Source organism: Salvia miltiorrhiza, chromosome 2 (genome assembly GCF_028751815.1).
Source record: "Salvia miltiorrhiza cultivar Shanhuang (shh) chromosome 2, IMPLAD_Smil_shh, whole genome shotgun sequence".
NCBI lineage: Eukaryota > Viridiplantae > Streptophyta > Magnoliopsida > Lamiales > Lamiaceae > Salvia > Salvia miltiorrhiza.
The window spans coordinates 71,779,919-71,804,366 of NC_080388.1; the positions used below are offsets into that span (position 1 = coordinate 71,779,919).

Below are 24,448 nucleotides of genomic sequence, written 5' to 3' on the forward strand. Positions count from 1 at the left end.
ACTATTTTCTCGCTTAATTTTGTAACTGTAATTTCTAGTCATTAATAATGAATTTTTTATGGTAATTTTTTGTGGACGTAGATCTTTACGATCAAACTACATAAATTCTTAATGTTATTTTTTTCTATTTTCTTTATTTCTTTGTTGCATCGTCAACCTATTAATCAAATCTCAACAAAAAAATAATAGTAGAATCTTTTTGTGGTGTATAAAACAAAATTTTGGCCGAAGTTCACAATTTACATGCAGGGCATCTATAAACAAGCATTCGAAATTAGCATATTGGAAAAATAAAAAAGATAATAGTTTAGGAATTATTCGATTTTTTAGCTAAATTCTAATTATGCATGTAAAAAAGATGTTAATTGATTAGGATTTTGTGACCGAAATTGATTTGTCCCCAAATAAGTATCGAAATATCCCTAAGAGTATCCGCAATGGGGTTACATGATAACTTACATGATAGCCTACTTTATGAGAGGGGGACCACATGGTGTAAAGATGCTGCATTGGGGTTACATGATAGCATTAATTTTGATTTTTATGCTTTTTAATTGCTCAAATTTAAATAACACATTTTACTAATAATTAAAATTTCATTAAAATAAAAAACCTAAAAATTACATTAAAAAAAATTAAAAACATAATTTAAATTACATAAATTAAACTCCTAGTCTAGATAAGACCACGACGCTTGAGCATTTCTTGGACCATGTGCTCGTGGGTCATCCTCTGTGCATCGCTCATATGCGATGTATCCAGACTGAGGAGTTGCATGTCGAGCTCCCTCTCCTTGAGCTCATTCTTTTTGGCATATTCGGCTGTGATTTTTTTCAAGTTCTGATCGAACCGATCCAATGCCTCTTTGTACTCCGATGACTGCTCGGAGCTTGCCGCCGCCTTCCCCTTCCCCTTCGCTTTCGGCGCCCTCGCCGCCGCCTTCGCCGCCTTGTTCCCAATCGGCCGGGCAGACGAGATCTCCTCACCCGACGCCGAGGTGGTGAAGGCGCCCTCCTCTGTCGTCTTTGTCCTCTTGGAGGAATGCACGTCTCCCTCGAGGTACATCGACTTGAACTTGTGGTTGTTCCGAAGAATTCTCCACGCATTCCAGTAGTTGAAGGAGGCGTTATTTGCGCTCCGACTTTTGAAAAGAGTTTGGGCCTTGTCCCGGAGCATTTCGTCAGAATGGCCGGACGGCCACCGGCTGCGCGCCTCCACCCAAATACTCTCCCACAACCGCACCTCTTGGGCCACTCGGGTCCAGTGCCCTTGAATCTGGCGGTGCTTGAGGTTGGCGCCGATGATGGGGTTGACACGGGCGACGATCCTCTTCCAGTAATCGTACCCCTTTTGATTCGTCCCACGGATGGCGTCGTTTGTCTTCTCCATCCAAATTTGGACGATGATGTCCGTCTCCTCAGGGGTGTAGGTATGACGGGCAGTCTTTCTTCCATCATCCTCCGCCCCCTCCTCCTCCGCCACCGGCGCCTGCCTGTCATGCCGGATCTTGTGGGCGACTTCTTTCCTCCGGCTGCCTTTCTTCGGTTTGGCGGCACTATGGGCTGCCGAAGGCATCTCCTCGCCGGATTGACGAGCATCCCCCAAGTTACACCCCGATAAATCGGGATGATATTCGTCGGATAGATCGGGGCACCAATTTAGGTCATAGTAATTTGGGTTGTGTGGATCCATGGAGGGTGTAGAGAGATGAAGAAAGGAAGAAGTAAGGATGAAGAAGAAGAAGTGAGGGTGTAGGCAAAAAATGAGGAAGAAGAAGAATAAATAGAAGAAAAAGAAGAGAAAAACAAAAAATTGAACGGTCAAAATTCACGCAAATCGAGGCAGCAACGGTCAAATCATTTTTTTTTTTAAATCGGCGCGTGCATCACACGCGCTTTACACTATCATCAAAATGGGCTACACGATAGAACGTGTAGCCCTCGTGTAACTCTCGCCCGCAACGCTTACACGATAGCAGACTTACACGAGTAAGCTGCTATCGTGTAGGCGTTGCCAATGCTCTAAGTATTATTATTATTATTATTATTATTATTAGCTTGAAATATAAATAAAAAATTATACTTTGACACAAAATTTCTCGATTAAAAAAAAAATCCTAAAATCCTAGTTTGAAGATAAATCAATTTCAATCGCAAAATCAATATCAATTAAAAGTAGTAGAATCTTTTTGTAGTGTATAAAACAAAAATTTGGCCAAAGTTGAACAATTTACATGATATCAAATACAGACAAAAAATGGATGCCTAGAGCATTGGATTGGGAAATAACAACAAATTTTCATAGTAAAATTTGATTGATGATGCTTTTTTGAGTGTTCACAAATGTACAGAGAGAGAGATGGGTACTCAACATACAAAAAGTGAAAGAGAAACTCAACAAGACTAATTAATAAGAGAAGAGAAACAATGTGGTTTTGTTCTAGCTTTGAAGAACAAGTGACTTGCCAAGAATGATATCATCAGTTGAGAAATCAGCTTCTTTCCTGAATGTTCCTCTGCCAAAGTCTAGGTTGTAAGAATCTGTAAGACCTTCCACCAGACCGAACTCCGGTGTCCATCCCAGCAAGCTCTTCGCCTTGTCAATCGAGGCGAAGAAATGCTGCCATTCAAACATGACAAAAAAAACATATATCTAAGCAAAATCTTGCAATATATGCAGAAAGACAACAGACATTATCATTGTTTCTTCCTCGTGTACCTGGTCCCGGAAAGGGAACGGCTTCTTCTTGCCGAAATCAAACTCTTTAGGGTTGTAGTGAACAATCTCAGGTTCAGGGAATCCACCAGCCTGTCCATTTCATCTGTTACAAGCTGTGACATGACAGTTTATCAAAGTGCATTTTGTGAGGGATTTTGATTACCTTAGCACATGCTCTTGCTAGGCCATCAAAGGTGACATATTTATCCCCAGAGATGTTGAACACTTCCTTGCTTGCTTTCGGATTGCCAAGCACCTTAATGAAGGCCGTCGCGAGGTCCTGAAAGTTTGGATGGAAGAAGATGAATGAAGTTCATCTAGCAGCAAGATTATAGTGAAGTTGATGATTTTGAGACCTTGACATGGCCAAGCTGTGTGATCTGTATGCCTGAGTTGGGGACGGGGATGGGACGGCCTGCTTTCAAGCGGTGGAAGAACCACTCCTCAACGGGGTTGTAGTTCAACGGCCCGTAGATGTAGACTGGCCTTATAGAGGTCCAGTTCACATCTCTGGATGCCAGCAAGCTCTCTGTCTCCAGCTTGCCCTTGTGTCTGCTCTTCGGGTCAACTGCATCGACCTTCAATGAAGCGTGATCAGATGCCGAGATATGCAAGTGGAGTGAAACTGTGAAAACACCATTGTTCTAAACTCTCACCTCATAATGAGGAGGATAATCAGTTTTGAGGTAAACTCCTGCTGAGGAGCAGTAAATGAACCTGTAAAAACACACACAAAACTCAGAAAAATAAGGGAATATATATAATCAAAGAGGTGAAAGGCTTACTGTTCCAGATTTGGTAGAGCATCGAGTATAGGTTCAACTTCAACTGCCTCACGCCCTGAAAATGCAAAATATATCCAAGAAGTGATGAAGGGAGGCTTTTGTCACAACAAGAAAATGAGGCAAGAGATTGACACACACCATTGATATCATACACAACATCGAACCCTTCTGCTGCGAGGCTCGTCTTGACAAAATCAAAGTCCTTCCTGTCTCCCTTCAAGTGCAAGATCTACATGAACCACAAGAGTTGAGCATTAATTATCCGGTGATGCAAGTGACACGGCATGAGGTGGAAGCCATCATCATACCTTGGAGGAAAAATCAGCAAATTCTGCATCAGGTTCACCGGGCAACTGTTGAGCAATTGGAGCTTTTCCTCTAGTGAAAAGAGTGACCTGCATTTGGTGTTTTGAATATTCAAAGGGCAATGAATAACATCAACGAAGAATCATCTATGATGATCATGTTAAAAACAAGAACCTGATGGCCATCTTTGACAAGGAGTCTAGACAAGAATATGCCAATGAATCGAGTGCCTCCCATTATAAGGATCTTCTTGGCACTCGATGCACTAACGCGTAATGCCCCTTTCGGCTGCCATACTTTCCTCTTCAACTGCACCAATATCTCAATTAGATTGCATACCAGAAAAAGATATGCAGCTCCATCAATCATTTTACTTTTCACTGGTATTAAGTTGAGACACCAATTTGCTCCAAAAGCCAAGATATCAAGAATTCAAGAACAAGATTGATAAGATGCATGACTGAATATCTTCAATCCCACGCTTTCAATGAGATACGAATCAAGCAAAATAAGCTAAAATGATAACCATAAGTAAAGAATGGCAGTTAAGTTTGATGAAGTGTATTTGATTGATTTTGTGCAGAATGATGAATGCATTTTGAGTTGTGAGTGTACCTGGAGTGAGGAAGTGAGTCTGGCGCCGTTGAAGTCGGAGAGTGAGGATGAGAGGACGGCGGAAGAGGGTTGTCTGTGCTGCACCACCACCAGACTTGCCATAATGAATATAAGCAGCCGCAACCACCACCGTGATCAGTTAGTTTGTTGGGAGAAAAACTGAAATGGGTCATAAACATTTTATGGGGTTATTATTTGAGAGTGTGTGATTCTTACAATAGGGATAAGACAAGGCCACACTCTAACCACAACCTTCATTATATCCACTGCCTTGCCCATGTCTCATGACAATTTTGCCCCTATATTTTGTTTATCCAAATATTGACTATATAAATAGATACAAATTAAATTGGTTAACCTTTTATACCTGGATATGCCATCTTAGTTAAAAATAAGAGTGAAGGATTTGAAATCCACAGCTTCTACATTCTCCATTTCAAACAAATGCCTATTATCCATATCCTCACAAACTCGAAATGCCATAAATTTATCTCACAAAATTTATTACGTACTTGGTTGCTTATGAGTATTTCTTTAATCAAATCCTCTTGATTCTTTATATTCACGAAAATTATATTTGACCAAGTTCAGTAATCACACACACACACACACACCGAAGCTTGTAGTAACTAGATGTTGAAGTGTAATAGCATCTGGAATTCCATAGGATAGAATTTGAACAATGGAAAGAACCAAAAAACAGTTAGATCCTAACAAACAAGATGTCCTCTTTTTACGTATTACAACACCTTCATCTATCAAAATGGTACATAGGCATGCACCTTCCCGTCTACGCGATTGTATGAGCAACTCTTTCACATATATGACCAGATTAAATGTTCATTTACACGATAAGAAAATAAAATCTGCTCCACTGCAAATCGCCCATGCTCCTCCCATTGATAGTGTAAGCAACTCAAACAACACTAAACGCTGACTGAATGGTAGATTGGAAACGAGAAGCAATGGTCTGGGAAGCAAATGCCTGAAGCTGCTTCTTAGCATCTGGAAGACAAAAATTAACCACATACAGTTGAATCATGGGCGAAATATAAGTAACAACCATACAGTTGAATCAATTATTCACTCTAGTTAAAACAGAACTCAGGGGAGGTTACAACCAAAATGGAGAGCATAAAAGTAGTTAATGTGTAAATAAGTAACAACATTTGGCATTGAGTATATCACCAATAGCAAGAAAATGAAAGTAGAAACGAAGCGGCAGTCAATGTAGTTTATGCACTAACACAGGAAGAGTATGGACATTCACACCGAAAAGCAATATACAATAAAATCACTATTGGTGGAATCTATGAGCACAAGAACTTACTGATAACAATTGCTAACTTAAGTTTTATTTTGTTAAATGACTATGGTGTAACATGTAGATGTAGAAGTTTCATAAGAATAATGTTTCAGGAAAGAGATTAGTATATCTACACTCTTCTAACCTTCCTTGTGTTTTCACTTAAAATGCCTGATAATAAAATGATAGTGAGAGAATTGTTTAATTTGACAATCCACAAGCTTATAAGAGTGCATACACGACATTGACGGAAATGTTGTACGACCAACCACTAGACTTACCATATTCCTTTACCAGGTACTCCCTCCGTCCACCAAGAGTATAACACATTGAGTTCGGCACAAGTTACAATAAAATGGTTGGTGGATATGTTTTTAGGGTAAAGGATCTGACCACATAGAAATTGAGTGGTTGGGGTTGAATTATAAGGATTGAGTGTGGGCCATGGGGTGGTTTTTGGTAAATATGGGATGTGTTTTGTAAGGTTAAATTATAAGAATAGAGTGTGGAGTCATGTCCTAAAAAGAAAAGTAATATCCTCTTCGTGGAAGCCAAATAAGGTAATTGTGTTATACCCTTGGTGGACGGAGGGAGTATATGATAATGATTAAAGCATGCAAATTAGCAATTAAGAGTTTCGCAATAAGTACATGTTCGAGCTAGAAATAAAGTGATGGCTTCTAAAAGCAAATTAAGCTGTTAAATCTTATATTACAAACAACAAAAGCTTTAGCTCTGTCTAGTTGTTGGCATGAAACACTTTCGGACTATAGCTAAACTAGAATTGTAACATCCAAAACTTGAGATAGGCACCCATAGTAAACAAACCTTTTCGGCATTTAGTGAATCCGATGATATTAGCAATGCTAAGGGTCAAGCAAACGCCAACAACAAGAAGATAATCAGCTTGGAACCTAACCAGAGAGAATATGGCAAAAAAGATCCATGCAACCGCCTGCCAAGAAAATAAGTAAATTGTTCAATTGATTAAAACAATCAAACAACTTAAGGAAGATCTGATAACACCAAATGGAGAAGGCTTCACATGCAAAAAAGTTTATGGTTGTTATAGAAGAATTGATAACTCAACAATTATACACAACATCCATTGATAAGTAAATTCTTATTTGGCTAACCTTTTCAACATCCTCTATCTACTATCGTCCTTTCCTGTCCAACTATACTAAATATAATATATCTATGGTAGCCTTTGTTTACCGTAATGTATAAGGTCCACCAGAACAGCCATGAATCCTTCTTGTTCATTCGAGCCATTGACTGAATAAAATGGAAACAATGGGTAAACATGTTTGTGGCAGAGAACAGATAACATGCATTCAAATGGCAAAATATCCTCACCTCTTGGTCAAGGCATTCAAATTTCCACACACTCTCACCATCGTCATTGATTTCATTCCACCACCTGAGGCCCACTAAGATGCGTCCACTTACATTCTTGACAACCCAAAAATCAAGTGCAGCTAGAAGTACAGTGATCACAAATATGATGACAAAGTTATCCACGAATAGGGCTGAAAGAATATAAAATGCCAAGGCAGCACCCTAGAAAGAAATCACTTTCATGATGTTAGAATATTAGCAAATCAAACGCTAAATAAAATAGAACCAACTGAAAAGTCAGAAAGTCAAAATCCAATTAACCTTGAAAAGCACATGGAAGAAGCATATTTTTGGATGGGCATAGTTCTCCCCTTGAGGCTGCAGAGAAAAAAAAAATAAAGAAGTCAGAAATCAGTTCTCTGGCACTCTTCTCCACTCTTTCTCTCCCCAATAGTCGTGTATTCCTCTGGAGTGAAGAGAAGATAAGTGTGAAGGTAGATCAAAAATATTTTTCATTCTTTACAAATTCTGTATCTATAATTATACAACTCCATGTAAATCACAAATGGCCAAAGGGTTGCGGAACAGATTAAAGTTTTTCCTTTTAGGATGCTACAATTTTCCATAGCATTTTCAAGTCAAGATGGAATATAAGTAGGACTCGCTTCACTAAAATAGAATGAAATACAATCGACACAAGAGACGATTCTTGAAGAAAATGCTGTTGAAATAACAAAACCAAATATGACAATTTGTGTGGAGCAGAGAAAGACAAAGGCAAACAAGATAAAGAAGAATGAAACCCTAGGATTCCTGATCTTGCCATGGCGGGAGTAAAACTTACGGCAACCCAGAAATGCAGCTGAAAAATGAGTTAAATTAACCGATCCATGCTACACAATTATAACCTAATTAGTCGTAAGAGCAATCACAATATTCATCATCCATGTTCCGCACATGGGAAATTGACAAAGTAATTGAAGAACTGAAGAACGACTTAATAATGGTGAAGAAAACAACTTACTGGATTAAGATCCATGCTTTGGGGATTTACGATTTGCAAGATCTCCTTCAATTCCAACCCTTGGGATAATTTTCTGTGGTGTGGTTGATGAGCGTCTGTTTATTTTTTGAGTCCAGTTATACAAATTGAGAAATTTGGAGCTCCACCCCCATTTTAGGATTTGGTTGATGAATTTCGAGTTCTTGGTAATCATGGATTGGCCCCAGTAGTTATGAGATATGTGAAATAGCCCCCTAAGTTTTTTACAAATACGAGTTCAACCACACTTTTCTTTTTTTATTACTCCCTCCGTCCACCAATTAAAGGCCTATATGAAAAAATACGAGTTTTAAGAAAAAATGTATTTTTATTAGTTGAGAGGAGAAAGAGTCCCACTTTTTAAGAAAAAATGTATTTTTATTAGTTGAGTGGAGAAAGGGTCCCACTTTTTTGTAAAGAATTTTTGACTTTTTTGATTAAATAATGAATAAAAACTTACCAAAAATAGGTAGGCCTTGTTTTTGTGGACGGACCAAAAAGACAAGTAGGCCTTGAATTGGTGGACGGAGGGAGTATTTTATTATAATTCTTAAATTAAAGACCTCAACAAAATATTTTAATTTGGTAGTATATGAAATGTAAAAATTTAATTTAAAAATTTAATAAGTTGTGACTATATACCCCTGATAAGAATTACTCCTATATGTATATGTGTGTGTGATTTGATTTCTGCTTTTTTTTTTTTTTAGGAATGTTATTGTTGATTTCTGCTTTTTTTCATTCAACCTTTTCCTATCTATTATATAATAGGATTAAGCCTTAACCTATGTGGCATATCTAAAATCTCACCATTTCAAAATTTACCATTTATAATCTTCATCATTTATTAATTAATTAACTATTACATTCTATATAAAGATTCATTAATCATAATAAATATAATTAATAATAAATGTATATATATAATAATATTAACATTACATATAATATAAATTAATAAATTTTATTATTTATTTTTTCTAGATAAAAATTAGATTTACATGTCTGATAAGAAAAAAAATTATAATCTATATACGATAAATTATTTTAATTGAATGTTAGTGATTAGATGTATATTTGTTATATATTTCTCAATAGCGTACATATTATATGTATATGTTGCAATATATTATATTGTATGAATATATATATATATATATATATATATATATATATATACACACATATATATATATATAATATTTATATTCTTAATTTTCAATAAAATTAATTTTAAATTAAGTTTGAATTGAGACATGCACGTATATGTAAATTATAAACAGGTCTGCTCATTGATTTACATGTTTGCATAATAAGGCACAAATTCTATAAACTGATTACTTTAAAACAAAATCTTATTTTATGTCTATCAAAATAATTAAAATTTTATTTTTATTTTTTATAAAATAAATCCATACATTATATTTATATAGGGAAGAAAAATATATTCTTCATTTTTGCAATTTTATTTGTTTCTGTTCGTCCATTACTACAATAATAATAATAATAATAATAATAATAATAATAATAATAATAATAATAATAATATATTTAATTTAATTTAATTTGAAAAAATAAATTGGTTTGATTAAGTAAATTATTTTTTCAATTTAATTTGATTATAAAATAATATATTTTGTATAAAATTTTAAAAATAAAATTTGGATTTAACATAGATTTTTTATGAAAATCTATCAATTAAATTACTAAATAAATTAATACAATTTGAATCTCGTGTCAACTTTCTTAAGCTACACACGAGATGATTTTCAAAACTTAGTTATGGTCTTTCAAACTTCAAACGAGATAATGTTCACGAGTCAATTTTATTCTTTCAATTTTCAGACGGAATGATGCTCGAAACTCAAGATTTGAAGATAATTAATGTTCACGAGTCCATTTTATTCTTTCAAATTTCAAACGAAATGATGTTTGAAACTCAATTATGATATTTCAAGCTCCACATGAAATAATGCACAAAAAATTGTCAAGATTTTTCAAGCTGCATACAAGATGATGTTTAGAAGTTAGTTATGATCTTACAAGCTAAAGATGATAATGATCTTTAAAGCTACACACAAGATAATTCTTGTAACTTAATTGTGGTCATTCAAAGTTTAAATGAGATGATACTTACAAGTTAAATTTATTTTTTTTATAACTCCAAACGAGATGATTCTTGGAACCCAATTATAATATTTAGAACTAATAATGCATAAAAGTTTATCAAGATTTTTTCAAGTTCCATACAAAATGATGTTTACAAGTTAGTTATGATGTTAGAAGCTCCAAATCATACAATCTCACAAGTCAACTTTCATTTTTAAAGCTTCAGATAGTGATGTTAAAAAAACTTGACGCATAAAAATTCATTTTTTGTATTTTAAGGTCTAGACGAGATGATACTCAAAAGTCTGATGTTCAAACGTTAGTTGTAGTCTTCCGAAATTTAGATTATGATATGATCCTACAAGGTTCAGACGAGATGATGCTCAGATGAAATAAAATTTTCAATATCGATACATTTTTCAAAATATTATTAAATAAAAATCTACATAAAAAGAATATATTTATTATTCTAACAAAATGTTAACATTTAATTGAGGAATATGATTCAAATTTTCAACTATATTACCTTAAATTAAATAAATTTATATAATAAGTTAAAATAATTTCCCGTCGAATTTCGACGGGTAATACACTAGTTGTTATAAAATACTTACATGGCATAATTTTTACTTACTCTATTTATTTTATAATAATTAATATATAAAATAGATTAATTAGAACTTCGACGTTGATCCGATGATTGAAACATTAATCAAATTTTCCTTTTCAGAAACAGAAATGAGTTGGCAAAATTTCTATTACAAATAGATTAAAGTATTCCTTTTCTTTTTGGAGGGGTTCTTTCAATTTGTTTCACTAAATACTACTCACGTGTAAAAGAGAAAATAGTTGTATTATTGTTTGAGGATTTGAGCCCAGTTTGAGAATCGGAATAGAGTTTACAACGGATTGGATCAGAGACTTAAGTGCTCTACAAATTTTAGCAACAAAATCGAGAAAAACATGTTGCAGTGTATATTTCTTCTATCAGATTCCGGGTATGATCTCAAATCTTTCAACCCCAACTATTTTTATGATATATGCGTCAAGAAATTGTTACTGGTTATGTAAATTTACAATATTGGTGATTCAGATTTAAGGGTTTGCAAATTCAGCTATCAAAACTGAAAATCACTATGTTCCGGCAGAAATAAATTTTTGAAAGGGTTATTAGATTTAAGGGTACTGGGATTATATAAAATTTTGAAATTGTTGAGAATCACTATGTACTGGCAATTTAAGGGTTTACATATTTCATTATACCTCGATATTTTCAGTAATGGTAGCCTGTAATAGAATAGTTGATTGTTCTAGGATTCAGGTTAGTTCTAGCTGTTTGCCTCTGTGAAAATGGATAGTATAGCATTTGTTGGTCCAAATGGGAATGCTTATCTGCTTACGAAAATTTGGAGAAAAAGGGATTTTTTGGGCAACTGAATTACTGAAAGAAAAAGAGAATATGCTGATGATCCGGATATGATCTGAAATTTCAGGGAAGTGTTGCTTGAGAAACAGCTTACTGGTCACCGGGTTGACCGCGCCATATGTGATTGGTTCTGGGACCAAATACTTACTCAAGGTGATTCTTTGAAGGTATTCCGAATGGATATCGATTTATTAGATCTGTGTGTTGTTTGCTTGATGCCTAATTTTAGTACTGAGCCTTTTCTTTGTATGTGTTTTTTCTTTCCCTTGTGATATTATAGCTTGTACCTGTTATTGCTTCACCCACCCACTACCTATTTCAAGTGGTTCGTGAGGGGATCACCTTCTTGGCATGCACCCAAGTTGAGATGCCACCTTTAATGGCAATTGAGGTGGGTACCCTGGGTCCTGGTTCTTTTATAATTATTTAACTATAGTAATCTGTTTCAGTAATCCAAGGGGAACTGTGGATTCACAAACCCTCTTCCGAAACTTGAACTGGATTAATGAGTTACCCACATGTAGATGTGACATAATAGAAGAGATGAGCAGCTGTATTAGTAACTATCCCTATTCCTGATTTAAGTTGCAATTGTTTGAACTGTTTGTTTTGCTTGCTCCTGTGTTGACACCTAGCCAATCAACGAAAAAAAGATACTAACATTTTTATCTTCAAGAATTGTTAAAGACTTTTAATCTTATATAGACGGTTAAATTAATAATTCTAATGGAGCCGCAAGAATCATCACTTGCAACTACCATGTGAAAATAATTAGTTGGGTCGTTGCTCTGTATTTTTATACCACTCTGTCTGAATAGTTCCTTCTTTGTTACTCTTATTCACAAACAATGAACTTAAACATTTTTCACATGCCACAACCATCCTAAAAGAATGATACTGGAATCATTTTATGCAGCAAGAGAGTTTATTGTACATATGGCAATGTGCATTATGTTAATATCTAGCATGTATCAGAACAGTGATATTATAATTGTTTGATGCCACAGAGAGTTACAAATATTGTACGTATCATCAGTAGACAAGATGTTATATCAAGAATGTTATCACACATGCACTGTAGAAACAGAACATATATGTCATGACAATAAAATGCCAGTGTTGCTGCTTTTTAACATTCTTAATGATTCTCTTATCTTTTTCTTTTCTATACTGCCACACCATGCAATTTAGTATGGATTTTCAATATAGATTGAGCAGATGTTATTAAACACTTGACAGTTTGATTTCTAGTTTCTTTGCAGGGTTGCTGATGTTCTTTCGAATTATTTGGATGGCTTGAATGAAGATCTGATTAAGGATAACTTCGTTATTGTTTATGAGGTATCTATTTTCTGTGATTTTGCAGGCTGGTTATATTTTTGGTAAAAAAAATGATACTCTCTTATTGGGCCTTATTTATTATGTTGTATTTACAAATTATAATTCATGTGATATCCTTCTAAGCTATTTTAGAATCTTAAGCTGACCGAACTAAATGCTATGCAGCTGCTAGATGAGATGATAGACAATGGCTTTCCTCTAACAACAGAACCCAATATCCTGAGGGAAATGATAGCTCCTCCAAACATTGTTAGTAAGGTTCTGAGTGTTGTCACTGGTAACACGTCCAATGTGAGCAATACACTTCCAGGAGCAACTGCTTCTTGTGTTCCGTGGAGAAAAACAGACCTTAAGCATGCCACAAATGAAGTTTATGTTGATCTTGTGGAAGAAATGGATGCTACTATAAACAGGTGCGTGGAATACCTACATATGCCTCTCTTTTCATTAATTACTGAAATTTGATTCCTTAACTCCGCTCAACTCTACTCTCTAGTGGCCTGGTATTCAGAGAACAAAAGGGGCAAATCATGTTGCAAACATAAATGTTACAAATACCCTATATTTGCCAATGTGGAATATTCTCGTCTGCTAATAAAGAATGCAATGGCTGTGGGATTCACCTTGCATTCACTAAACTACAACAATCACTTTATATTTCTTGAAAGGATCCATTCTTTATAGGGACTTAACTTCTTGCTCCTATCTCAAGCCTATTTCACAAGCTTCAAACTGCAGAAAAATTGGGCCTAGCTCTAACTTTAATTCTGTGATTCACTCACTTCATAACATTATAAAAAACTATGGAATCAGTTAATTGTAAAATACATTATGGAGGTTGCTCTGGTAACTTCTAAAAGATTAAATTGTTGAATATTACTCAAATTTCTTTCATATTGTACTGTTTCTCAAATTATATTTCTTGGCACATTCTGATTACTCTCACCTTCTCATCTTTCTGCTGCTTAGAGACGGGAATCTGGTGAAATGCGAGATATATGGTGAAGTTCAAGTAAATTCAAATTTGTCAGGTCTCCCGGATCTCACTCTGTCGTTTGCAAACCCTTCAATTTTTAACGATGTGAGATTTCACCCTTGTGTTAGACTTCGGCCATGGGAATCAAACCAGATATTATCCTTTGTGCCACCTGATGGACAATTTAAGCTCATGAGTTACAGGTTTGCAGAGTTTCAGTGTTTCAGAGGTGTTGTGCTGATGATATTAGGTGCAGCTTCTACGCTCTAGTTTAAATACATGTTGTTATCTTTCAGGGTAAAGAAATTGAAGAGTACTCCGATCTATGTGAAGCCGCAATTCACCTCAGATTCAGGGACATGTCGAATAAGTGTTTTAGTTGGAATTCGGAATGATCCTGGAAAGTCAATTGATAATATGACAGTTCAATTCCGACTACCACCTTGTATCACGTCATCTGATCTTTCTTCAAATCATGGAGCCGTAAATGTTCTTGCTGACAAGGTATAGACTATAGTGTTCCACTCAAGCATTAGTGGATAAGATAAAGCGTCCTGAGTTCCTAGTTATCTGAGTCATTACATCGAAGGGCATCTGTCATCTCTATCCAAATAAACATACAAATGCTTGAATTTGAATTTTGCATTTTGCATTTGTGTGGTATTTGAAGTAATAGTTTCTATAGGATTGCTAATATTTGTGCATTTTGGCATTTCCTGTGTTCTGCAAGACCTGCTCATGGACAATCGGGCGGATGCCAAAAGATAAAGCTCCTTCCATGTCAGGTACCTTAGTGCTTGAAACAGGCATGGACCGGCTTCATGTATTTCCCACTTTCCAAGTTAGTTTCAGGATTATGGGAGTGGCTCTCTCCGGCTTAAAAATCGATAAGCTGGATCTAAAGAATCCACTTTCTCGACCACATAAAGGTTTTCGGGCTCTTACAAGAGGAGGTGAGTTTCAGGTGAGATCATGATTTCTCGACACAAGAAGGCGAATATCACGTGCGACCTTCAGTGTTTCTGTTGTACATTTATCATAGTGCACTTGCCCTTGTGTTCTATGTGTAGCTTTTAACCATAAGTGATTGAGGATAGTAATGATTTTTTTGATATATTTTTGTTTCAAATATTATTTCACACTTAGATGGGAGTTGATATGGAGTCTTTGTGATTGTAATCTGCTTCTGGAGTTGATCTCTGTGATTTAGATGTTACTCAGCTCAAATGGAATTGTTTTGAGCAAGGGAGCAAGGTGATGCTTAGATGGATTTTTTTTGTTTGTTTGTATCTTTCCTTTATATATAATCGTGAGAACTACATTTTTGTAAGGACATGATAGTAATGTATTTTTTCAATTTAATATATTAAAAGTATGTTTCGCACGTGAAATGAAATTTAAATGAGAAATTCTTTTTAAAATATGAACGTGGAAATTATTTGTAATTCTTGTATCAAAATAAATGTATTACTTTAATGAATTAATGCAATATTCGAACTCGAATTTCATAAGGGACGAATATCTATTTAAGTTGCAAGGTTCGATTTTCTACATTAAAAAACTTAAGTGACACATTGAAAGTTTTGTTTTTTAGAATTACAAGAGTTATTTAATAGTATATAATCAAATAAGTAATTTGTAGACAAGCGTAATCTCTATATCACATAAAGATGAAAAATAAAATAACCGAACGCAGGCACAAAGGTAGGAACACTATCCGCGCAAAGATTTTCAATTGATATAGAAGAATACTCATAAATAAATAATTTCCCTCAAAAAAGAAAAAGAAAAAAGAAAGTCCGCCGCTAACCGCCCAATACAAAATTTCCCACGAGTTCCAAGAATGAAGAATCTATGAATCCCTATTTATATTTGTTTGGCTTCCCCCTTCATTTCTGAATTATCTTCTCCGCAATCCCTTCCCCTCTTCCCATTTCTGCAATCCCTTTTTTGTTGTTTTTCTACTTTTTATTTTTATTATTCGGATTAACTAATTCTTCGCTCCACAACATCTCATTAATCTTTCCCGCAACTCAAATTCAACTTTCGTGAATTGTTGTTTCAATCGAATGAGATGAACGCTATATTCAAATTCACGAGCATGAAGCCGCCATGTTGCAGAATCTTGTTGCCCTCCAAGAACACCCCTTTTATGGGCGCCCCTCTCCCCAAACCCTCTAATTTCCGATCGAATATTAATTATTTCCCCGCTTCTCGATTTCATACCTCTCCGCCGGCTTCTTTGGGGTTGAAATCGGCATTGACTTGGACGTGGGGCCAATCGAGAATCTTCTCGAGCTCCTGCTATTCCAGTTTCAGCAGGAGGGCGAGGACCCATTTCTTTGCTCCGAGAGCTGCGGCGGATTTGAGGAATTTGTCGGCTTCGGTGGAGAGCAGCGTCAACGACAAGAATTTCGATAGAGTTTACGTGCAGGGGCGCGTCAATGTGAAGCCTCCGCCGCTGCCGGCGGAGGAGGAGGTGGGGGAGGAGGAGAAAAGCAATGCGGATGCGGCAATTTGCGGTGATGTGGGGAAGAATGAGTGCTCGTTTGTGGAGGTGGGGAAGGAGGAGAGTGAAGTGGAGAAGGAGGCGTGGAAGCTGCTGAGGAATGCCATCGTCACGTATTGCGGGAGCCCTGTGGGCACTGTGGCGGCGAATGATCCCAACGACAAGTCGCCGCTTAACTACGATCAGGTGTTTATACGGGATTTCGTCCCATCCGCCTTCGCCTTTCTGCTCAAGGGTGAGGGAGAGATCGTCAGGAACTTCTTGCTTGACACCCTGCAGCTGCAGGTACTCTGCTTTCTCAATTTCAACTTCAGTTTCTTATGATCACTGTTTGTCTTTTTCTTGTGTAAAATGGATTTTCGGTTAGCCTGTATTTGCTGAATACCTATTCTTTTATTCTTCATTTTGTTCAGATTCTGATTAAATGCTATTACTGTGTGAATTTTGTGTATATTCCACATTCTTGTGCTGTTTAGGGTGTGACATTTAGATATCTCCTGCAGGATACAAGATATAACAACTTAAGTAACTGAAGCTTCAAACTTTGCATGTCTTCAAGCAAATAGAATAGAAATAGCTTTAAGAATCAGCTTGATCATTAAAGTTGTTTTAACAGCTGGATTGAGATTTTGATGACTTAGTGCATTTTCTGTTGTAATCGTGAATTTTCTCGCAGTTTTTGTTTTGTTTATTGCCTAGGTACAATATTGTAGTATTTAATTTAAGGATATTCAATTTCTGATGCAAATTTCATTAACAGATGATAAGTTTCAACTCATTATTAAAGCAGTTAAATGAATGTTCCTTCTATTTCCTGGTTTTGTATGAACCCCTGCTTAATCATTGATGTGGCTGCCCGATTCATGTTCCATCATTTTCTTATATTTCCCTTGTTGTTTCAAGAGTTGGGAGAAAACGGTGGATTGCTATAGTCCTGGACAAGGATTAATGCCAGCAAGTTTTAAAGTTAGATCTGTTGCTATAGATGATAATAAGTTTGAAGAAGTTCTTGATCCAGATTTTGGGGAATCGGCTATAGGCCGTGTTGCTCCTGTAGATTCTGGTATGCACGTTGTTTCTTCTTTAGCTACAATGTCACTGCTTGGCAAGTTCGTTTCTTTTCCATCTCCGTTGCGTACTACTGTTTAACAGTGAACCCCTAGTCAACACTTGATACATTTAAGCTGTTGAAATTCAATAGCTTCATTTCTTTCAGTTCATTCCTGTGATGTTGCAACTGTTTCCGATTTATCTAGGACTGTGGTGGATTATCTTATTGCGAGCTTATGGGAAGCTCACCGGGGACTACGCATTGCAGGAAAGAGTGGATGTTCAGACGGGGATTAAACTTATTCTAAATCTCTGTTTGTCAGATGGTTTTGATATGTTTCCTTCTTTACTTGTTACTGATGGCTCCTGTATGATAGATCGACGGATGGGTATTCATGGTCATCCATTGGAGATTCAAGTAAGTTTGCTGCATATCCTCTAAAGAATTGTTTGTCAGATTTTAGAACGCGATATTGGGGTGGGATGGAGGTCAACCGGTTTTCAATTTCTGTTAGGGAGAGTGACAGAAAATCTTTGACACAACTAATCTGCAACCTTTTATTTTTAATCTTTTCATTATTTATATCCTTAGTTTCTAGTTTATATGGTGGTATGAGAAGTTGGTTATGGGTTTCATACATTATTTTTGTTGATGTTTAAGAAAGATGAGGTGCAACATTCTCATGAATGATTCTGTTTTTTTAGTCCTTATTTTACTCAGCTCTTCGGTGCTCTCGTGAGATGCTTGCATTAGACGAGGGATCGAAGAATTTGGTGAGGGCCATCAACAATAGACTGAGTGCATTGTCGTTTCACATCAGGGAATATTATTGGGTTGATCTGAAGAAAATCAATGAGATATATCGTTATAAGACTGAGGAGTACTCCACGGAAGCCACAAACAAGTTTAATATATACCCTGATCAAATTCCTCATTGGTTAATGCATTGGATTCCTGAGACGGGCGGTTATCTTATCGGTAATCTGCAGCCAGCTCATATGGATTTTAGGTTTTTTACCCTCGGAAACCTCTGGTCCATTGTATCGTCTCTGGGCACTCCGAGACAGAATGAGGCGGTATTGAATCTGATCGAAGCCAAATGGGATGATCTTATAGGCCAAATGCCACTTAAGATATGTTACCCTGCTGTAGAGTCGGAGGAGTGGCGAATAATCACTGGAAGCGATCCGAAGAATACGTGAGTTTCCATATAGATGCAGTTTTAATCTTGTGTGTTGTAACTTATAATAAAATGTGGAGTTTGTGCAGAGCTTGGTCGTATCATAATGGTGGATCGTGGCCAACGCTGATGTGGCAGTTCACGCTGGCGTGCATGAAGATGCGCAGGACGGATCTGGCGAAGAAGGCGCTGGACATAGCTGAGAAACGGCTTCCTCTGGACGGGTGGCCTGAATACTACGACACAAGGAGCGGGAAGTTCATAGGAAAGCAGGCGCGGCTGTACCAGACGTGGAGTATTGCAGGATACCTGACGTCGAAGATGCTGATGGAGAAGCCCGACGTAGCTGCCCTGCTGTACTGGGAGGAAGACTACGACATCCTCGAGAACTGTATCTGTGCGTTGAGCAACTCGAACCGGAAGAAGTGCTCGCGCAGGCTTGCCAAGTCTCAGATTCTGGTGTGATGCTTTCAATCACCACTGCTGTACAGAAGATACCATAGTTTTTGTTTAACATGTTGTACACTAATACAGGAAAGGGAAAATGTGGTTGGCCCTCATATTTTGTAAGGCTGCCCATGCCCTATTAGTGTTGCGTCGATGCAACACATTATTATACTACTAATAGATAGAGATACCTCAGCATTACATTCACATTCATTTTCATTTTCATGTATTACCTTAATTATTAGTATCAATTTATGTTCCATTTCTCTTTATGTTTATGCCATCGCAGAGTCATTCAGGTTGGATTTCCTTTCTATGCGTTTGATTATTAGGGTGAATTCTCTTTATAAAAAAAAGGTGGAATATATATATATATATATATATATATATATATATATATATATATATAGGGTGCGGTTATAGTGAGAACCACAATTATCGTGAGAACATAAGAACCAATAAAATTACTGCATCTGCTATACAAATTAATGCATCCGCTATTAAATTTAATGTATCCGAAAAAGAAAAAAAAATTTGCTCCCTTCAGGATTCGAACCCAGCACCTGCATCCATCCACCAAGATGATGCATCCACCGTAGATCTTGATGATCGAATGGCTTAAAATGGTTTTCCGTTCTTATTTTATTAGTGGTTCTTATTTGAACCTCTCCCTATATATATATATATATATATATATATATATATATATATATATATATATATAGGGGAAGGCTAAAATAAGAACGCTTCTTAAAATATAAATTAGGAACCATTTTCAGCCCTTAGATCATCAAGATCTACGGTTGATTCATCACTTTGTTGGATAAATTCATGGTCCTGAGTTCGAATCTCAAAGGTAGCAAAAAATTATTTTTTGCAATTCATACCTTTATACAGTTTATTCATGCGTATTATATATAAAATTCATGCATTTTTGCTGGTTCGTAATTCTTAAAATAAGAGTGGTTTATTGAATAACCGCCTATATATATATATATATATATAAAATCATAATCATATTAAATCACGTGTAATGAAACGACGTCGTTTTGCTCCTTAGTTAATGATGACGTTTCATTTGGGTGCCGAAATCCTCATCTTCATCAGCTATCCCAAGCTTCGGCGAGTTCACGTCATCAAAGTAGAAGAAAATTCTCGATCTATGGGCGACGAGTGGTTTCCAGACACGTTTGCATCGAGGGAATTGGGGTGGAGAATTCGATTGACATCTCAAAAAAAGGGTTCAAGGCCTTGGTGGTTCAGGGTAGGGTTATAAGCAGTCGTTCATCGATTCGACTTTCAATTTCATATTCTCAGCGATTCAGCTTTCGATTTTGCGTTTTATGGCTTTCGATTCGGCTTTTAATTCATGTAAATCGTTTCAACCTTAAGCCTCAGCCTCCATTTCCTTTCAATTTTAAATTTTTAACCTTAACCCTAAAGTTCTAAATCTGTTAAGGGCATCTGTTGGTGGTGTCGCCACCGCTGCCGGCGGAGGTGAGAATAGGTGGAGATGAAAGGAAACGATAGGGTAGGGTGCAATTCTAATTAAGATAAATTAAGGGCATAAGAACCCTAATAATCAATTAAGGGCATAAGAACCCTGATTACAACTAAATATTTTAAATTAAGATAAAATGACGACGTTTTATTTTTAAGAAAAACGTTGTCGTTCGGTATATCGGCCGATGGTGCCACATCAACTTTTTCGATTGCCAAGTCAGCTTCAAGTTGGGGGTAATTTAACGAAGAGTGCAAAAGCCGCTTAATAGCATAATTGAGGTATACTGTGGCTGAAATTTTTCAAATTGATGCGAAACGCGAAAATGAAAATAGTTAAGTTAACAACACTTCCTCTTAAAAAGTGTGGAGACCACTAAAATATGATAAAATTTTCTCACATTTCTTTTCCCTTATTTTCTAACAATAAACTTACAATAAAAAAAATACACACCCTTATTCACTCATCAAAGTTAGTCTAACTGTCTAAGTTTGGACACAAATGTGTATCAATTCAAACTAAAACTAGTCTTAAAATTTATTTGCATTTCAGAATTTTATCAATCGTCAAATTGCAAATACAGATTTAATTATTTTGAATTGATATAACTAAACAGTCTAAACTGTTTTTTATCACATTTTCCATTGAAAGTGTAATTGAATTCATTCCAAAATTGCAGAGTGGTGAGCACAAGAAATGAGATCAAGAAAGCTAGTCCATCTCCCTTGTTGTCTGACTCCCAGATTCCCCAACTCACCAACCCATTCGAGCTCCGCATTTTCCCCCAAACCCCCTTCAGTCCTCGCCACAAATGTCATGAAATCATACTTGGAGGCGGGCCTCGTGGAGGAAGCCCGCACCCTGTTCGACGAAATGCCCGACCGAGACGTGGTGGCTTGGTCCGCCATGATCAGCGGCTACACCTCCTGCAACCGCCCCGCCGACGCCTGGGCCACCTTCCGCGACATGCTCCCCGACGTCCGCCCCAACGACTTCACCTTCTCCAGCGTGCTCAAGGCCTGCAAGTCCATGAATTCGCTCCCCCGCGGCGCCGTCGCCCACGCCCTCGCCCTCAGGCATGGCTTCCTCGGCAGCATCTACGTCGCCAACGCCCTCGTCGACATGTACGCCGCCTGCTGCCGCGACATGGACAGCGCGCGCGCCGCCTTCGACGAGATTGGAGTTAAGAACTCCGTGACGTGGACGACTCTGATCGCTGGTTACACTCACATGGGAGATGGCCATGGCGGCCTCGATGTTTTTAGGCGAATGTTGTTGGTATACTCTATGTAACAAAATATTCAATCCTTCATCAAATTTGTTGCTTGAATTGTTCTCATATATATGTAATTGTTGTGTTTGTTGCAGGAGGATGCTGAATTGAATCCTTTCAACGTTTCTATTGCGATTAGGGCTTGCACTTGGATTGGATCGCAATCCTTTGGAAAGCAGATACATTCTACAGTGTTCAAACACGGATTCGAATCGAATATTCCTGTGATGAATTCTGTTCTAGACATGTACTGCCGGTGTATTGGATTGAATGATGCAGATCGATGCTTCGATGAGATGGTGGAGAGAGATATAATAACATGGAACACGATGATTGCAGGATACGAGAAGTCGGATCCGTATAAAGCCCTGCGCCTCTACTCGAGCTTGATGTCCCAAGGTCTCGCGCCCAACTGTTTCACGTTCACCTCCGTCGTGGCTGCGGTGGCAAACATCGCGATTTTGGGAGTTGGCGAGCAGCTTCGCGGTGGGATCGTGCGAAGGGGCCTTGAAGACGACGTGGGCGTGGCCAACGCCTTGATCGACATGTATGCGAAGTGCGGCAGCATTGCGAGCTCGTGCAGGATTTTCGAGGCGATGGGCCGCAAGAATGTCGTGTCGTGGACGTCTATGATGGTCGGGTACGGCAGCCACGGGCGTGGGGGGGAAGCCGTGGCGTTGTTCAACGAGATGGTGGAGTCGGGAGTCAGGCCCGACCGGATCGTGTTTGTCGCGGTTCTGAACGCTTGCAGCCACACGGGCCTCGTGGACGAGGGCCTGCGCTACTTCAAGGCAATGGTGAACGCTTACGGCATAGCACCGGATCAGGAGATCTACGGGTGCGTGGTGGACCTGCTCGGGCGTGCAGGGCGGCTTCAGGAGGCGTACGAGCTGATCGAGGCGATGCCGGTGATGCCGGATGAATCCGTGTGGGGAGCGTTTCTCGGCGCCTGCAAAGCGCACAAGCTGGCCGAGCTGGGGAACATAGCCGCGAGCAGGGTGAGGCCGAGTGTGGCCGGGACGTACCTGGCGCTGTCGAGCATATACGCGGCTAACGGCGAGTGGGGCGATTTCGCGAGGATAAGGAAGATATTGAGAGGGATGGGGAGCAAGAAAGAGGCAGGGAGGAGTTGGGTGGAGGTGAAGAATAAGATATGTAGTTTTGTTGCAGGAGATAAGCTGGGAACCAATATTGATAGGGTTTATGAAGCTCTGCATATGCTGGGATTGCATATCAAACACGCCCAATTCAATCCTGATTTGCAATGCTTAGAAGATGATTTGGACTGAAAAGTTGAAACCAACCCCATTCTTTGATTTATTGAAACTAACTACAGAGCTTTGTTGTATGTTGTTAACTCAATCAATGCACATTTGTGAGCTCAACAATGACGTCGCCGGTAAATCTGACTTGTAATTTCACGTTTTTTTAGTGTTGTTTCAAATCAAAATATATATCAAGAAATCAAGATAGAATTCGGATATTAAATTCTAGGTATCATTAGCAAGATTCGGTAGTTCATAAGTGGCTTTGCTAGCTTATATTCGTGCATGACAAAAATCAAACACTACAACTTCCTTGCGTGTTCACACTCTTCGAAGAAACCTAAATTCGACTGTCTTCATATGACTCATAGAATATGAATAGCCATAAAAGAGTCGGTGAAAAGCACAGTCGATCTAAGATCCTGCTCACACGGAATCCAACATCTAACGACATTGCATGAAGTTCCCCAAAGAAAACCGTGGCCGTGGTACGATTAATTGTTAAAAATATAAACTTTTAGAGCACCCACAATGGGGCCCAAAATTTTAGCTCGAGCCCTCCCTTTGCGCGCCTCCAGCCATTGCCGCACCTCCGGCTCACGCACCGGGTGCAGACGGGCGCTCTGGGCGCAGAAGGGAGAAGGAGATGGCGTGTGCATCTCAAACGCCATTTTTCAGCATTTTTTAATTAAAAAAATAAATTAAAATTCAAAAGTGCCGATAGATTTTCGGCCGTTGCCAATTTTCGACCGTTGGGCCTTTTTTGTTTGTTTGTTTTTTTATTTTATTTTATTCTTTTTTCTTCTATATATAACTCATATGTCTCCAATTTTATTTTCATCTTTTCTTCTATCATTTATCTCTTCTTTCATTCTATATATCTTCTACCTTTGTTCATCTTATTCTCTTAATTTTTTTTTAAATCATGGAAGGAGATTGGAGAAACTTTTGGAGCCAATGCCCCCAAAATCCATCTCCCAGCGACCTTGCCGATAGCATGTTGATGAGTAGGGACACCTTTCAAATGAATCCCGCGAGTTGGCGTTACACTTGGCCAAGGCGGCAAAAATCAAGCAACGCCACAATCTTCCGTAAATTTTAGAAATTTATTTTATGTTTTTTTAATAAGTAATTTAGGATTTTATTTGAAATGTATTGCAAATTTAATTTTCAATCAATGTAGGGTTAATTTTCTAATTTAATTGAATTTTAGTTGTTTTAAAATTGAAAACATAAAAATAAATACAAAATGTGGAA

General features: G+C 37.5%; 6 protein-coding genes across 8 annotated transcripts in view; 3 read left to right on the forward strand and 3 right to left on the reverse strand.

The window, feature by feature from the left end:
• The window catches only part of LOC131008955 (uncharacterized), a 984,029-nt gene that overhangs the window by 414,332 nt on the left and 545,249 nt on the right, over positions 1–24,448 (reverse strand). The gene's annotated exons all lie outside the window — the stretch shown is intronic.
• Positions 2,286–4,649, reverse strand: LOC131008971 (chloroplast stem-loop binding protein of 41 kDa b, chloroplastic). The gene is made up of 10 exons (XM_057936130.1): positions 4,425–4,649; positions 3,984–4,118; positions 3,812–3,898; positions 3,642–3,732; positions 3,504–3,558; positions 3,375–3,435; positions 3,075–3,296; positions 2,882–2,998; positions 2,719–2,808; positions 2,286–2,619 (listed from the first exon to the last, which is right to left on the reverse strand). The coding sequence occupies exons 1-10, from the start codon at positions 4,524–4,526 to the stop codon at positions 2,440–2,442; spliced, it is 1,140 nt and encodes a 379-aa protein (XP_057792113.1). The 5' UTR covers positions 4,527–4,649; the 3' UTR covers positions 2,286–2,439.
• On the reverse strand, positions 5,061–8,313 carry LOC131009039 (Golgi apparatus membrane protein-like protein ECHIDNA). Its single transcript, XM_057936243.1, has 6 exons — positions 8,096–8,313; positions 7,393–7,449; positions 7,090–7,293; positions 6,949–7,008; positions 6,559–6,685; positions 5,061–5,429 (listed from the first exon to the last, which is right to left on the reverse strand). The coding sequence occupies exons 1-6, from the start codon at positions 8,108–8,110 to the stop codon at positions 5,341–5,343; spliced, it is 552 nt and encodes a 183-aa protein (XP_057792226.1). The 5' UTR covers positions 8,111–8,313; the 3' UTR covers positions 5,061–5,340.
• LOC131008964 (AP-3 complex subunit mu) lies at positions 10,904–15,356 on the forward strand. Of its 2 annotated transcripts, none has more exons than XM_057936114.1 (8): positions 10,904–11,220; positions 11,716–11,815; positions 11,929–12,039; positions 12,900–12,989; positions 13,155–13,402; positions 13,959–14,168; positions 14,262–14,469; positions 14,696–15,356. In XM_057936114.1, the coding sequence occupies exons 1-8, from the start codon at positions 11,186–11,188 to the stop codon at positions 14,939–14,941; spliced, it is 1,248 nt and encodes a 415-aa protein (XP_057792097.1). In that variant the 5' UTR covers positions 10,904–11,185; the 3' UTR covers positions 14,942–15,356. The 2 variants fall into 2 exon arrangements, with proteins under 2 accessions (XP_057792097.1, XP_057792098.1); XM_057936115.1 differs by having other exon boundaries at positions 11,173–11,220; positions 11,716–11,801.
• Positions 15,740–19,424, forward strand: LOC131008928 (alkaline/neutral invertase A, mitochondrial). The gene is made up of 5 exons (XM_057936048.1): positions 15,740–16,759; positions 17,378–17,537; positions 17,731–17,942; positions 18,230–18,723; positions 18,795–19,424. The coding sequence occupies exons 1-5, from the start codon at positions 16,040–16,042 to the stop codon at positions 19,168–19,170; spliced, it is 1,962 nt and encodes a 653-aa protein (XP_057792031.1). The 5' UTR covers positions 15,740–16,039; the 3' UTR covers positions 19,171–19,424.
• Positions 21,124–23,274, forward strand: LOC131008936 (putative pentatricopeptide repeat-containing protein At1g56570). The gene is made up of 2 exons (XM_057936056.1): positions 21,124–21,931; positions 22,022–23,274. Exons 1-2 carry the CDS (start codon positions 21,350–21,352, stop codon positions 23,213–23,215), a joined length of 1,776 nt encoding a protein of 591 aa, XP_057792039.1. The 5' UTR covers positions 21,124–21,349; the 3' UTR covers positions 23,216–23,274.

Bases quoted from the DNA above. Each gene is read 5' to 3' on its own strand.
- LOC131008936 (XM_057936056.1), top strand. From the start codon at position 21,350: ATGAGATCAAGAAAGCTAGTCCATCTCCCTTGTTGTCTGACTCCCAGA. The intron at 21,932-22,021 runs GTATACTCTATG...TGTTTGTTGCAG, and splicing joins TTTTTAGGCGAATGTTGTTG to GAGGATGCTGAATTGAATCC.
- LOC131008928 (XM_057936048.1), top strand. From the start codon at position 16,040: ATGAACGCTATATTCAAATTCACGAGCATGAAGCCGCCATGTTGCAGA. The intron at 17,538-17,730 runs GTATGCACGTTG...CGATTTATCTAG, and splicing joins TGTTGCTCCTGTAGATTCTG to GACTGTGGTGGATTATCTTA. The intron at 17,943-18,229 runs GTAAGTTTGCTG...CTGTTTTTTTAG, and splicing joins GTCATCCATTGGAGATTCAA to TCCTTATTTTACTCAGCTCT.
- LOC131008964 (XM_057936114.1), top strand. From the start codon at position 11,186: ATGTTGCAGTGTATATTTCTTCTATCAGATTCCGG. The intron at 12,040-12,899 runs GTGGGTACCCTG...TTTGATTTCTAG, and splicing joins CACCTTTAATGGCAATTGAG to TTTCTTTGCAGGGTTGCTGA. The intron at 14,169-14,261 runs GTTTGCAGAGTT...GTTATCTTTCAG, and splicing joins TTTAAGCTCATGAGTTACAG to GGTAAAGAAATTGAAGAGTA.
- LOC131008971 (XM_057936130.1), bottom strand. From the start codon at position 4,526: ATGGCAAGTCTGGTGGTGGTGCAGCACAGACAACCCTCTTCCGCCGTC. The intron at 3,559-3,641 runs GTGTGTGTCAAT...TTGCATTTTCAG, and splicing joins TGTTGTGTATGATATCAATG to GGCGTGAGGCAGTTGAAGTT. The intron at 2,620-2,718 runs GTACACGAGGAA...TTTGAATGGCAG, and splicing joins CGTTCCCTTTCCGGGACCAG to CATTTCTTCGCCTCGATTGA.
- LOC131009039 (XM_057936243.1), bottom strand. The intron at 6,686-6,948 runs GTAAACAAAGGC...TTTTCTTGGCAG, and splicing joins GGTGGACCTTATACATTACG to GCGGTTGCATGGATCTTTTT. The intron at 5,430-6,558 runs GTTTGTTTACTA...TTTGTCTTCCAG, and splicing joins ATTCACTAAATGCCGAAAAG to ATGCTAAGAAGCAGCTTCAG.